The sequence below is a fragment of the Nansenia antarctica genome, assembly GCF_963989245.1.
Source record: "Nansenia antarctica genome assembly, chromosome: 3".
Taxonomy (NCBI): domain Eukaryota; kingdom Metazoa; phylum Chordata; class Actinopteri; order Argentiniformes; family Microstomatidae; genus Nansenia; species Nansenia antarctica.
The window spans coordinates 67,566,703-67,581,556 of NC_137688.1; the positions used below are offsets into that span (position 1 = coordinate 67,566,703).

General features: G+C 45.8%; 4 protein-coding genes across 4 annotated transcripts; all 4 read left to right on the plus strand.

Moving 5' to 3' along the window:
* On the plus strand, nucleotides 1–375 carry LOC308152098 (histone H2B-like; the record flags this gene model as incomplete). Its single annotated transcript, XM_080525008.1, has 1 exon — nucleotides 1–375. The coding sequence occupies one exon, from the start codon at nucleotides 1–3 to the stop codon at nucleotides 373–375; it is 375 nt and encodes a 124-aa protein (XP_080381134.1).
* An 8,304-nt stretch (nucleotides 376–8,679) lies between these two features.
* On the plus strand, nucleotides 8,680–9,303 carry LOC308152072 (histone H1-like; the record flags this gene model as incomplete). Its single annotated transcript, XM_080524982.1, has 1 exon — nucleotides 8,680–9,303. The coding sequence occupies one exon, from the start codon at nucleotides 8,680–8,682 to the stop codon at nucleotides 9,301–9,303; it is 624 nt and encodes a 207-aa protein (XP_080381108.1).
* Nucleotides 9,304–13,019: 3,716 nt separating this feature from the next.
* On the plus strand, nucleotides 13,020–13,406 carry LOC308152084 (histone H2A-like; the record flags this gene model as incomplete). The annotated part of the gene is made up of 1 exon (XM_080524994.1): nucleotides 13,020–13,406. The coding sequence occupies one exon, from the start codon at nucleotides 13,020–13,022 to the stop codon at nucleotides 13,404–13,406; it is 387 nt and encodes a 128-aa protein (XP_080381120.1).
* Nucleotides 13,407–14,390: 984 nt separating this feature from the next.
* LOC308154295 (histone H3.2) lies at nucleotides 14,391–14,801 on the plus strand (the record flags this gene model as incomplete). Its single annotated transcript, XM_080527459.1, has 1 exon — nucleotides 14,391–14,801. The coding sequence occupies one exon, from the start codon at nucleotides 14,391–14,393 to the stop codon at nucleotides 14,799–14,801; it is 411 nt and encodes a 136-aa protein (XP_080383585.1).
* Between the last annotated feature and the right edge of the window lie 53 nt (nucleotides 14,802–14,854).

Sequence of the window (14,854 nt, forward strand, 5' to 3'; positions counted from 1 at the left end):
ATGCCCGAGCCAGCGAAGTCAGCGCCCAAGAAGGGCTCCAAGAAAGCCGTCACCAAGACCGCCGGCAAAACCGGCAAGAAGCGCAGAAAGTCCAGGAAGGAGAGCTATGCCATCTACGTGTACAAGGTCCTGAAGCAGGTTCACCCCGACACCGGCATCTCCTCCAAAGCCATGGGAATCATGAATTCCTTTGTCAACGACATCTTCGAGCGCATCGCCGGCGAGTCTTCTCGCCTGGCCCACTACAACAAGCGTCGTACCATCACCTCCAGGGAGATCCAGACCGCCGTGCGTCTGCTGCTCCCCGGTGAGCTGGCCAAGCACGCGGTGTCCGAGGGCACCAAGGCCGTGACCAAGTACACTAGCTCCAAGTAAACTAAGCAGCGTTGTTTGTCTACTCCACTAACCCCAAAGGCTCTTTTAAGAGCCACCCACCCTTTCAACATGAGACTAATTCCATAGCGAGTTGATCTCGCGTGCTACAATGTTGTTTTGTGTTTAATTACTTAATGTTAACATCTTCAATCACTGAAGTCCTTACCATGTCACATAAACGCGCTGGATATTTAGCGCGACTCTCGTCTGTCAATTAATTGCAACCTTGTGCACACGCATATGTATTGATGCTTACATAAGTATTTATTTAAATTAAACGGGGAAACACCGAGACCATGGTCTGCAACCTGTCCACAATGTTTACCCTGACAACACATACAAAATACCATACAGTTAAAAACACAATATTATGTGAAACAATCCCTTTTTTCTTTCTTTTTTTTAACCAAGGGACGTCCTCAATTAACACACAACTAAAGGTGGATTTTCCCTATTTGGTGGGGAGCTGGGTTACCTCAAGAGTTAACCGTCTGAGAACAGTTTAGGTAATGTTTGTCTTTGAATTGTAATAATGAGGTTAGGTAAACTGGGAGTTTATGTAGTCGGGCTTTACATACTAAAAGGGAGTAATAAAGAGATCTACGGGATTTTAACGGTCCAGCCAACCATTTGATACTGAATGCATTGATCAGTATTACATCTATCAACTGTGATAAAGCGAAGGGCTGATTTAGTCTTCCAGCATTAAGCACAAGCTGCAACTGAACACATGCTCTCTGCAGGACTGTGATGCAGAAGCCTGGTCAGTCCTGGGGGTTTACGCCTTGTCTATGAAACAAGCCCACTGTGTATTAAGGTCGACTAAATATTTTCAAACCATCTAGGCAACATGAAGCCTGATGAAGGCCTTTTTCAGACAAACTCTGAATGAGTAGGTAACTGTTGAATCTCTACTAGACCTTGCAGAATCGAATCTATAGTTAATAACTGGGGACGACACGTCGAACTTCAGGTCTTCACTCGAGCACGCTTTATTACAGAATGAACTCGCCTGAGGGGCGTGGCAATCATAGACATGACATCCCCCCTTTTCTTGGCATTAAACTCTTACTAACCAACAAACACAGCTGATGATTATACTAACCTTAATGTAGCTAAATTGCATTCTAAATCATATTTCAGTAATTATCAAAATGTCCTTTGACACTTCTTAATGGTCAGCTGGTATAACATCAGGTAACATATTTTTCTTATTATTATAAATCACTGTATTTTCCAAATTAGAAATCAAAACATTGTACAACTCTTTTTTTTTTTTAACACATTGATAATCCTCTTCACTTCAAAACATAGTCAGACAGTCTACTGGGTGTTCGCTTGATCCTTTGCGGCCTGTCTGGCACGCCTGTCTGTATTTGTGTGTCATAGTTATGTTCGGCTTGTGGACTCTGATTATCAGTGGCGTGTGTGTGTTCTTCTGTTGCCTCTCTGATTTCTGTGTCCTCAGTTTCCTGTGTGTCCTCCTCTTCTTGGAATGTCCCTTGTTTCAGTCCTTTTCCTTCGTATCTCTTAACAAAGGTGGTGTTCCTCGAATACCGTGCTCCTGTTGGCGATTCCACTACCACTTTGTTTCCGGCCCTACTGATGATCTTGTGTGGTGTCGCGTTGAATGTGGTAGAGAACTTGTCAGTTTTGTCCTGTTTCAGGAGAACAGTGTCACCGACACTGACCTCTGACTGCTGTGCTCCTCTGCGTGTATCAGCATACAGCTTACTCTTTGCCTTCTGCTCAGCGTCACGGTCACACACTTCCTGATCTGTGTTCACTTCAATCAGTTCCGGTAGCTTTCCTCTCATCTCTCGGTTGAAAAGCAGTTCGGCAGGGCTTTTACCTGTGGATGGATGGACGATGCTCCTGTAGATTGTCACATATTTTCTCAGTTCCTTTTTCCAATCCAGTCCCTCTGATTGAGCAATCTGAATCCTCTTCATCAGTGACGCGTTCTGACGCTCAACTTCTCCGTTGGCCTGAGCGTATTTCGGTGTGGTTTTGATGTGTGTGATGCCGTTTTCCTCACAGTACAGTCTAAATTGTTCAGATCTGAACTGGGGTCCATTGTCAGTCTTGATTGTGACTGGCAGTCCATGTCGACTGAATATTGACTCCAGACTGTCTATGACCTTTTCTGATGTGGTTGTAGTCATGACGTCATATTCATAATACCGGCTGAAATAGTCTACTACCACTAAAATGGAGTGGTTGGACGGGAGAGGCCCCAGTAGGTCAATGGCGACATCCCGCCAGGGTCCATCAGGTAGCGGTGTGGGTCTCAGCGGTTCAGGTGGGTCAGGTCTAGCCACTATCTGACATCCGTGGCAGGCTTTACAGTGTCTCTCAGCTGCCCTATCATCAGCTATTACCTGCGTCGGCGCGTCCTTGTCGAAATAAGCAAGGGTGGTCGCTCTGGCGAGCGCTGCTTTAAGAGCACTGAATGCTTGCTTCTGGTCTGGCCCGAATATGAATGGCGTGTCCTTCCTTGTCAGGCGTCTCAGTGGCTCTGACATTGTAGCAAACTGAGGGATAAATCTGCTGCTGTATCCGACCAGCCCCAGGAAACTACGCACCTCCGTGTCGCTCTCTGGCTCCCGTGCTTCTGTCACAGCTCGCACCCTCTCTTCTGTTGGACCAATGCCCTTCTCTGACAACAGAATTCCCATGAAAATTAGTCTGTCCATGTTGAACTGACACTTCTCTGGATTTAGTGTCAATCCTGCTTCTTTGAGTCTCGCCATAACGGCGTGCAGTCGTTTGTCGTGCATGGCTTGGTCACGTGCATGTATGATCACGTCATCGGATATGTTTTCAACCCCTTCAATTCCAGCCAAGGTATTGGCTATCTCGTGCTGGTATTGCTCGCTAGCAGATGATACACCGAACAACAGTCTTTTGTACCTGTACACGCCGTTGTGCACAGCGAACGTGATGATCTCACGCGATTCAGGAGTCAGTTCGAGTTGGTGGTAGCCCCACTTCAAGTCTAACTTGCTGAATATGGTCGAGCCATTCATCCCTTGGAGTAGCTCATCCACAGTGGGGATTGGGAAGCGTTCCCTCACTATGGCTTCGTTGGCCCGTCTCATATCCAGGCAGAGTCGGACATCGTTTCCAGGTTTTGGGACAATTACGACCGGATTCACCCACGGGGTGGGCCCATTCACTGGTTCAATAATGTCTAAATTCTCAAATTCTTTTATTCTGGACTCTACTGCCCCCCGGAGGTGAAATGGAATTCGCCTGAGTGGCTGGGCTACTGGTTTAACCTCTGGGTTAATGTGTAGACTAACTTGTCTTGTTTTTAGTTTCCCGACTCCAATGAACACTTCAGGGTATTGTTGTTGGAGTGTTTGCTTTGTCTCTGTGACAGCAGCAATGTCGGCACCTATTCTCAGGACGCCCAGTCTCATCGCTGTGTCTTTTCCCAGCAGTGGTTCACCTTTCCCCCTGATTACAATGAATTCTGCATGTTCAGTTTTGTTTCCTATTGACACATTACATGTAAATGCACCCTTGACAGTTAATGGTTCACTGGAACAATATGAGTACAATTTCCTCTCTGTCTTAGGGACATAGGAATGACACTTAATGTGTTCTGCTTTCACATTTTCCCACACATTTTCTCCCATCACATTGATTGTTGCGCCAGAGTCAATGAGCATTTTCATATTCACTCCCCCCACACAGAAATCTAGTCTCTCTGACATGTGATTGTCATTAATGGCAAATGCAAAGTATTCCTCTTCTTCTACATTGTTAACTTTTTGTTTCACTTTCTCGCCTTTAGTGCGGCACACCTTTGCAAAATGGTCTTTACCCTGACACCTGTGGCATGTCACGCCACGTGCGGGGCATTTTGGATCTCGGCCAATGTGATCAGAATTTCCACATCTGTAACACTTTCCATAACTTCTATTATCTCTGTTCGGTTTACCTTTCTCATTCCAGTTTTGCCATCCCTTTTTTTCCATTGTGGTCAACTCGGTTAACAGTCTCCGATGTAGCTCCGGTCGTTGTGCATGACATGTCCGCCATTTGCTCCTCGATGCGCTCACAACGAGCAGCTATTTCCATTGTGACTGCTAATGTCAATCCACGACCCTCTTCCAAAAGCTTCCTACGCAGATACTCTGATGTTCCTTTGCTCAGAATTGCATCCTGTATCTGGTTATCAGAATCTCCCCCATATCCACAGTCTCTCACAGCTTGTCTCAGGCGTGTAGCAAATTGCTGCACTGTCTCACCTGGTTTCTGGTGCATCTTTTGAAACGCGTACCTTGCTAGCGCTGTGTTGACTTGGGGCACGAAGTATGCGTTCAAAGCCTCGACCGTCTTCATGTAGTCCGTTGCATCACCGTTGTCCGGTAAAGTTGAAAAAACATCCTGAACGTCTGGTCCAGCTAGATGTAGTAATAGTGCACGTCTCCTTTGCTTCGTAGTATTAGGTGAATCGTCATCCAAGATGAGCCCTTTTCCGTCCGCATATTAGGGTGACCAGGTCCCAACAAACCAAATGTGGGACAAGGAGTATGTTTGTGTGGGACAATGTGGGACACCCTCTCAACAGGCCTGGATCGAACTTTAGGTGCCCCTGGTAGCATCCCCCCGCCCCCCCGGCCGAGAGAGCTATGTCTATCCAATTTTTTTAAAATATATGTGCATTTCCATTCTGTTTCCTGTTTGGTTTATTCAGTAGCATCCAATAGACTTTGCAGATAAAAACAAATATATCTTATTTGAATGTGAACGTCACAATAAAGTATCTGTATGGAGCAGAAAGTGAGGTCAAAGTGCAGTATCGATTTAGTATATTAATAAAGAAAAGTAGCCTGACAGTGTTAGGCCTGTAGATGATTGAGTATGTAGGCTATCTAGTTAGCTAACTAGCCTCCCATTTGCAACACAAATGCATTGACATAGCTGTCAAGGCTGGCTAACTCGCACACACACTAGACGAAAACAACAACGAAAACAACACACAATGACAGTGATAACAGCTAGTCAAAGGATAAACCAATTGCCAAATTGTCATTTTTCAGTTTTTAGATAGCCTGACACTACAGATTGTAAGCTTTCAAATGATGTGTCATACATTGTAGTCCTTGCTTTTGAACCCGTCCTAAAACGAAAGTGGTCACTTATCAGTAGCCTAAGGCAAACGAGAACAGTGAATCCAATCCAGACATTATACGTTTTTAGTTATCGTTAAACTATTGTTTATTATATCGAGTGGGTACTTTAAAACTTCAAGTTGGTGTTGTGAAAAAAAAAAACGAAAACTAGATATTGTTGACACAATAAGTTTCACTTTACGACCTTTGAGTCAGCGGCTGGTTCACACATTCAGCCAGCTCCCTATGTCCACGTGGGGCAATGTCCGTTGCCATGGGAACATTAATGCTGTTTCCTGATAGGCTGAAGACTGGACGTTCGCTGCGCTTTGTTGCGGCGCTTAGATGGACACTGGCCCCGTGACGATAGCCTTCCCTGCTTTCTCCACAGCCATTGGATGAATCAGATTTTAGAAAAGTGTTTTAGCCAATCAAAATTAAATATGCGGGACATCGTCCCAATTTGCGGGACGCACCAAAAGTCATGAAAATGCTGTGCAGTCCCGCGCAAAGCGGGACATCTGGTCACCCTACCGCATAAAGCTCGAACGATGTTAGCCAACGCTTCCATCTCGGACCTAGCGTGGCTGGCTCCGTGTAGCATGCGAAATGTTGAATCCCGGTTTTCTCCATACTAACTAGCTAAACTTGATTCTTGTAATTACAAATGCATGTTTCTCCTCGTCGCCAATGTTGAATCTCTACTAGACCTTGCAGAATCGAATATATAGTTAATAACTGGGGACGACACGTCGAACTTCAGGTCTTCACTCGAGCACGCTTTATTACAGAATGAACTCGCCTGAGGGGCGTGTCAATCATAGACATGACAGTAACGGTCGACCATATTTTAATAAGCAATTGAACACATCATTTAAGACCAGTGTTGCCACAGTTACTTTAAAAAAGTATTCTGATTACTGATTACTGATTACTCCTTTAAAAAGTAATCTAGTTACTTTACTGATTACTTGATTTTAAAAGTAACTAAGTTAGATTACTAGTTACTTTTTTAGTTACTATTGGCAGCTGCCTAGGCACCCGACCCCCCCCCCCCCCCCCCCGCAACATAAAAATGAAAACTGGTTTTGCCAAAACTCACTTTATTTTAACAGTAACTTAAATTACATAATTAAACTTTAAACAATAACTTAAAACAACAAAATAAAGAGTCTTTCTTTGCCTCACCCAACATAAATACTTGTTTTTAAACAATAAAATAAATATAATCTTTATTTAACAGTAACTAGCAAGGAGTGGTTTCACAAAACCTAAAACCTACCCTGACCATTCAGATATGATCCTAATATAATCCTAATCCTAAACTGGGTGAGTCTTATCAATTTAGTTTATCAATGATCAACATTTATGTTCTTGTCATCCTTTGCTGACACAAACTCAAAATAATCCTTATATTTCCAGCTCCATTGTGTAGGATACGCTTCTGTTTACACTGTGCAATCAGCGTGGTGATACACGTGAGCGATTCTGCTGCAATCTCGCGATAGTCGAGAGCCGTTTTTTGCGGGCATGGCCTTCCATAGTAACCTCGTGTTGAAAACGTGGGCACTGACGTCACTCCCCAAGACGCGAGAAATGTTTGTTTACTATCGAACATTACAAAGAAATACTGCATTTAGCCTAAGTTATGAGGTAGTAACGCAATAGTAACGCACAGCCACTTGAATAAGTAACTTTAATCCGATTACTGATTTGGAAATAGTATCGCGTTAGAATACTCGTTACTGGGAAAAGTATTCAGATTAGAGTATCTCGTTACTTAGTATCGCGTTACCGGCATCACTGTTTAAGACACATGTAGACACCTAGACTGTGTTATGACCAGGTCAAAAGCTAGATTGGTATACATTTAGGTTACATTCAAAGGTTTATCGTATGGAGGAGTGATTACAATGCTGGTAATATATGGCAATTGATTGTGGAGGCTTCCTCACAGTAGATGTCGCGTCCATGAAGATGAGGGGAAGTGCTGCCAACGTCAAACTAGTCAAACAACTCGCTGCCTGTCTTTCTGTCACTCACTGCTCATCAAGAGCCGTAACACGATTCGGGTGCGCTGCTGGTGTCGGAAGCCTTCTCCCAACCAGCGGAGATCACCACAGCAGGTGTAAATCAACAAGGCCAAGCCAAGCAGCACCAGAACCATTACATTAGGGCTTTATAACACTACCAATGTAATGTCATTTAAGCAACCCGGTCCACCAAGACCCACAAACACCTGGAGAGAGAGAGAGAGGAGACTCCGTCGCCATCGAGAAACAACACCTAGGGACATGCTATTTGTAATTATGGATTATTTTAATTATATTTGATTGAATTAACCCTAACCCTAAGTTATGATTGCAATGTTAAGGCTAGTTACTACTATCTGTTTTAGTAGCCGAACATATTCATCATAATGCTGCTGATATCGTCGAGACGGACGACACACGTCACAGTGCAACAATCACATGATCATCGTGTCAGGATTACAATGCTGGTGATAATATCGCAATTGATTCCTCACAGTAGACATACACCAACCATAGCCTCGTGTCTAGACCTGTCTAGATGAATATGAAGGAGAGGAGAGAGACATCATCCCAAAAAACCATCCATAGGGACAAGTTCCCAGCCCCGTCCCGGCGACTGTGTTTTACGGCCACCAAAAGAGCTCACATTTTAAACACCCCGCACCACATCGGGGAACCCTCAACCTTTGGACTCCCTCGCCAGACAACCTGGCAACCTGGACAACGAGTGCTGGTCCCAATCGTATGCAATTTAAGACACTTTAGGAGACAAATAGCACAGGAAAAGCTGTGCGCACCGCTCCCTCCGACAGTGGAACGGTGGGGTTTTGAGAGAGTCACAACAAAACACACGAAGCCTTCGCGGCTTACATGACTTTATTCTAAACGGAGGCAAGTCTGCTCGCTGGCCCGTTTGTATTTGGACCTCAACTCGGCACCACCGGTGACTTTTAGCCCGTTATTCGCGGGGAGAAAACACAGGCGCCCGAACATTTCGGCAGCGACTGCTGAGCAGGGATGGTTGAGTCTACACGGTTCTCATGCCGCGTTTAAGGACAGCCCCCTGCTCCGGGTTGAGCTTCATTCTCACAGAGCAGCTTTACAGACTAGTTGGTTTACCGGAAAGAACGAGACTTTCAACAGACATGGCAGAAGTCGCACCAGCAGCAGCCCCCGCGCCGGCCAAGGCCCCCAAGAAGAAGGCAGGAGCCAGGCCCAAGAAAGCAGCTGGCCCCAGCGTTGGCGAGCTCATCGTGACGGCCGTGTCCGCATCCAAGGAGAGGAGCGGCGTGTCTCTGGCCGCGCTCAAGAAGGCGCTGTCGGCCGGTGGCTACGACGTGGAGAAGAACAACTCCCGCGTCAAGGTCGCCGTCAAGAGCCTCGTCACCAAGGGCACTCTGCTCCAGCTCAAGGGCACCGGCGCCTCCGGTTCTTTCAAGCTCAACAAGAAAGCCTCCGAGGCGGTCAAGAAGCCGGTGAAAAAAGCAGCAGCCGCCCCGAAACCCAAGAAGGCGGCCGCAAAGAAGCCCGCCGCTGCGGCCAAGAAGTCTCCGAACAAGGCAAAGAAGCCCGCTGCTGCGGCCAAGAAGTCTCCCAAGAAAGCAAAGAAGCCCGCGGCAGTCGCTAAGAAGGCCACCAAGAGCCCCAAGAAGGCGAAGAAGGCCACAACGGTCAAGAAGGCTCCGGCTAAGAGCCCCAAAAAGGCCGTCAAGGCAGCCAAACCCAAGACAGTGAAGCCCAAGGCAAAGAAGGCAGCCCCCAAGAAGTAAACATTCAACGGGTTCTTTCTGACACCATTTGTACCACAAAAAGGCTCTTTTAAGAGCCACCCACATGTCCATAAAAAAGCGCATTTTCATCCATGACGACAGAAAAAGTCAAGCGCTGTATGTTTTAGAAAGTTAGTATTGTACACCATACACCACGGATTGACATTTACATATACACGACAATATTGGTTATACTTATTGATTGACATGATAGTAAGAAAGGAGATTGAAATGGCAGTAATGAGTGATTTGACATCTAGGCGAAGTTTACATAAACTTTGACGCTATAAAAACTCCAGTTTCAAGCTCTTGCTGAGAGGCATACAGTGCGAGTCCATGATCTGTTCTTGCTATTAAGTTGACCCTCCCTTTTGCCCATTACTGACCCCTCCCTGTCCCTAGATCTGTAACTGTCTAGTTTTAGGTTTATGTAGTTTTAGCTTAGTTTTAGATTATCTTAGACTGTTTTAGACTAGTTTTTGTTTTAGACTGTAGTTTTTGTTTAGTTTTAGTCTATACTGACGGAAAGTTTAGTTTATCTTATTATTTTAGATTAGTTTTAGTTTGAGACAATGTCGTTTTTAGTTTAGTTTTTAGACTATGTAGGCCAGGTTTTTGTAATGTATTTGTTTGTGGTGGATGTTGTATGCCTGAACAGGTCACACTTGAAAATGAGCCCTTGGGGTTCAATGTGTTTCTTACCTGTATAAATAAAGGTTAAAAAAAATAATAATACAAAAAAAAGTGCCACTCGGTAGATCTGTGTGCGGGAGAGAGCGGGTGGGGGTATGACAGAAAACACCAAATTGCTTATAATATCAACACATTCAGATGTAGTTCCTCTTTCCAATACACCATTATTATGTTACATTTGAACAGAAATGCGCGGGAGATAACAGACAACTTTTCGCTGTTAAGTCATTCAGAAGTAGCAGAGAGAGCTGGGATAGCCTAATGCAGCGTTTCCCAAACTGTGGGTCGCGACCCCCTAGTGGGGCGCGGGGGTACTGCAGGGGGGGCGCAGAAATAATGGGAGGGGAAAAAAATGCACACACAAGAGCTGTAAACAAACACTGCTTGCTTAAGGTTACCATCAGGGGTGTTGTGGGCGTTGGATGATAAAAATGAGAACCTGAATGGAGCGCAGGCCATAAACTGTAACAAAGAGGCAGCGAGGGGGCTCCATTCACGTCATTGACGCGCGCTCCATTCACGTCATTGACGCGCGCACTCCCTCCTCCAGCTATCTAGCAGCAACAACAACAATGGATAAGTTTATGAAAGAGCCAGAAGCTAAACGAAAAGCGAAGGAGCCCATGACAAACGTCCCAAAGCCAAAGTCAAGAAAGTATGACGATACATACCTCTCCCTGGGCTTCACGTCTAATGTGGTCGGTGCGGAGGAACGACCACTGTGTGTCCTCTGTCTCAAAACTTTAGCGGCAGAAAGCATGAAGCCTAGCAAGTTGAAACGTCACTTGGAGACCACACACCCGACTGATGTGAAGAAGCCCCTCGATTTCTTCAAGAGAAAACTCCAAGAATACCGTGGTCAGCAGAGCCGTTTCGTTAAAACAGCATCTGTTACGTCTAATGCTCAACTTGCCTCCTACAAAGTGGCATATCGTATCGCCCAGTCTAAAAAACCACACACCATCGCTGAGGAGTTAATACTCCCTGCTGCAATAGATATGGTTTCACATATGATAGACGAGGCAACAGCCCAAAAACTCAAAGCTATCCCCCTGTCAAACAACACTATTGCGAGACGCATCAATGACATCTCAGAAGACATGAAAGAGCAGCTTGTTGAGAAAATAAAAGACCAACGCTTTGCGCTCCAGGTAGACGAGGCCACAGATAGTAACAAGGACTGTCTGTTAATAGCGTATGTCAGATACATTGATGCGGAGGGTTTGAGCGAGGATTTGCTATTTTGCAACTATGTCCCAAACAGAGCAACAGCTGATGAACTGTTCAAAATCATAGACAAATACCTGAGTGAAGCCGATCTGAAATGGGAGGACTGTGTGGGGATATGCACCGACGGTGCCCAGGCCATGGCAGGAAAACGGGGAGGGCTCCAGACGCTCATCAAGCGCGTTGCACCGAAAGCAGTGTGGACTCACTGCATAATACACAGGGAGGCACTCGCGTCAAAGCAGCTGAGTCCAGAGTTGAATGACGTTTTGTCTCATGTTATCACCACCGTCAATTACATAAAAACAAGACCACTGAAAGCTCGCATTTTTTCCGCTTTGTGCGAGGAGATGGGCTCCGAGCACACAGCCGTGCTATTTCACAGCGAGTCGCGTTGGCTCTCTCGCGGAAAGGTGCTGTCCAGGGTGCTATCGCTGAAAGATGAGATCCGAATCTACTTGGAGGAGGAAGGGAACGAACTTGCCAGCAAGTTTAATGATGAAGACTTCCTCATGAAATTGGCCTACCTAAGCGACATGTTTGAGAAGCTCAATGAATTGAATCTACAGTTGCAGGGCAACAACACACACCTTCCACATCTGGCAGACAGGATACAATCTTTCACACGGAAACTGGACATGTGGGGCAGGAGACTTGAACAGGGGGACATCGACTCATTTGGGAATCTGAAGGCATTCATCGAGACCAATGAGCTGCAGAGCACAGTGGTTCCATGTATGAGAGAGCACATCTCAGCCCTGAAACAAAGCTTCCAGAAATACTTCTCTGTGGATGACAGTGCCAAATACGACTGGATTAGAGATCCATTTGTTGCACCACCACCTGCCATGTTCAGCACTGCGGAAGAGGAACAGTACATCGACATGACTTCAGAGTCAACCATGAGGCTGCAGTTCACATCCACGACTTTGGCTGGGTTTTGGATTGGAGTGGAGAAGGACTACCCTCTCATTGGACAGAAAGCTGTGGGAATACTGCTGCCTTTTGCAACATCGTACCTGTGTGAGATAGGCTTTTCTGCTGTTGCTGCTATCAAAAGCAAATACAGGTCGAAGTTGAACATTGAGAATGAACTGAGAGTGGCAGTCTCAAAACAACAACCCCGCTTTGAGAAGATTTGCAAGGCAAAGCAAGCACACACAAGTCATTGATCGTAATTGTGATAGAAATGTGAGGAGTAAGAATAGTGATGCAGTAGAAATTAGTTAATGTTGATATGTTGAATATTTCAGTGGCACAGGATCATTTGCCAAGCACTTATGTTCCTTTTCAAACCATAATAAAATATAAAACTATAGTTGGATATACTGTATGTGTCTTGTTATTATTAGAAGAGAAAATGTAATGTTTTTACAACTTTATACAATTAATTATATCAATCTAGGTGGGAACCGGGTTAGGGGGGGCTCGAAAATATTTCCAATTACCCAAGGGGGGCCTGATTGAAAAAGTTTGGGAACCACTGGCCTAATGCAATACACAACTTAGTATGAGGTAATAATAATAATAATATTAAAATAAAAATGTGTATTATGTTTTATAGTATATACTAGTTTCGTTAATCATGGGACGAGTTTGAATCCATCTTTGATTTCTGCGCGCGAGACAGACAAAGACGGAAGTGAAATGGTCTCCGTTGATTGGATGAGGTGACATCGACCCGGTGGCCAATGAGAAGCCGTCAGGGCGAGCTATAAGAACAACGCTGAGAGCAACAGGAGTGTTATCGCTTGTTCTTTTCTTCAGCTATCACGAAATCCTACTAAACCGTCACCATGTCAGGAAGAGGTAAAACCGGAGGCAAGGCCAGAGCCAAGGCAAAGACCCGTTCTTCCCGAGCTGGACTCCAGTTCCCAGTGGGCCGTGTGCATAGGCTCCTGCGCAAAGGCAACTATGCCCATCGTGTGGGCGCTGGCGCACCGGTCTACCTGGCCGCCGTGCTCGAGTACCTGACTGCTGAGATCCTGGAGTTGGCCGGCAACGCCGCCCGCGACAACAAGAAGTCTCGTATCATCCCCCGTCATCTGCAGTTGGCCGTCCGTAACGACGAGGAGCTGAACAAACTGCTGGGCGGTGTGACCATCGCTCAGGGCGGTGTGCTGCCCAACATCCAGGCAGTGTTGCTCCCCAAGAAGACCGAGAAGCCCGCCAAGGCGAAGTAAACGTCCCACCGCGGCTTCACCTCCTCAAACCCCCCAAAGGCTCTTTTAAGAGCCAACCACTTCTCCCTTCAAAAGTGCAGTCCATCTCTCCCTCCACTGTTTGTCTGCGTTATGAGTGTTTCATGTTGTGAAAAACACTAATTATGATTTCATGTACGAGGCAGAGAACGCACCCATACATATTACACAGGGTTGGGCAGAAAACATCCTTTTGATGTCACTGCCTCAGCATTAGAAATAACATTCAGTCCTTCATAAGGTTTTAAACATCACCCCTTCCTTGTGTAGTGGACCTTGTTCTTAATATAGTTTGCGTTTGTTTGGTTCATCATTTGTATGAACTGGGTGTGGACAACTAGTTATGAAACTTTAGATTAAAATTAGAGGACAACAATGATGAAATTATAGATTTAGAATAGAGGACAACAATGATGAAAGTATAGATTAAGAATAGAGGACAACAATGATGAAGTTATAGATTAAGGATAGAGGACAACAATGTCCACAACAGCAGCGAGATTAAAGGACGTCCATTGGAACACAACCACCGTAAAGACAAAATAAGTGTCTGCACCACGCTGATCTCTGTACATAATGTTTACACTGTTCTTGTTCATTTGTATTCATATAGTCGTACATCACATACTTTTTTGTATCTTCACATTTGTTTTGGGTTTAAAAAATTATAATTTAAAGGATAGATTTATCATTGACAAAAGATATCGGAATTACATCTCTTTGAAGCCAACTGTTTGGGGGAGGGGCCAAACAAAGGAAGCGCGCGGCAGGGTTTAAGTGTTTGAATTTGTGGAGGCAATGGCGCGGACGGTGCTCGTGTCCAATGGCAGCCGGAGAAGGAGGCGCCAACGAGCCAATGAGCTCGTCTATAGTCGCCAACCAATCGGGGCACGACTGGGGGTTTATAAATGTACAACGTTCTGTCGAGGTTGGTTATACTCCAACTGAACGAAGGAAGATATCGTCATGGCCAGAACCAAGCAAACCGCTCGTAAATCCACCGGCGGCAAAGCCCCAAGGAAGCAGCTCGCCACCAAGGCTGCCCGTAAAAGCGCCCCGGCCACCGGCGGCGTGAAGAAGCCTCACCGTTACAGGCCCGGCACCGTGGCTCTGAGAGAGATCCGTCGTTACCAGAAGTCCACCGAGCTGCTGATCCGCAAACTGCCCTTCCAGCGCTTGGTGAGAGAAATCGCCCAGGATTTCAAGACCGATCTGCGCTTCCAGAGCTCTGCTGTGATGGCCCTGCAGGAGGCTAGCGAGGCTTACCTGGTCGGTCTGTTCGAGGACACCAACCTGTGTGCCATCCACGCCAAGAGAGTCACCATCATGCCCAAGGACATCCAGCTGGCCCGCCGTATCCGTGGAGAGCGCGCCTAAGATGACCACACCGATCTGAGAGGAAATCCCCAAAGGCTCTTTTAAGAGCCACC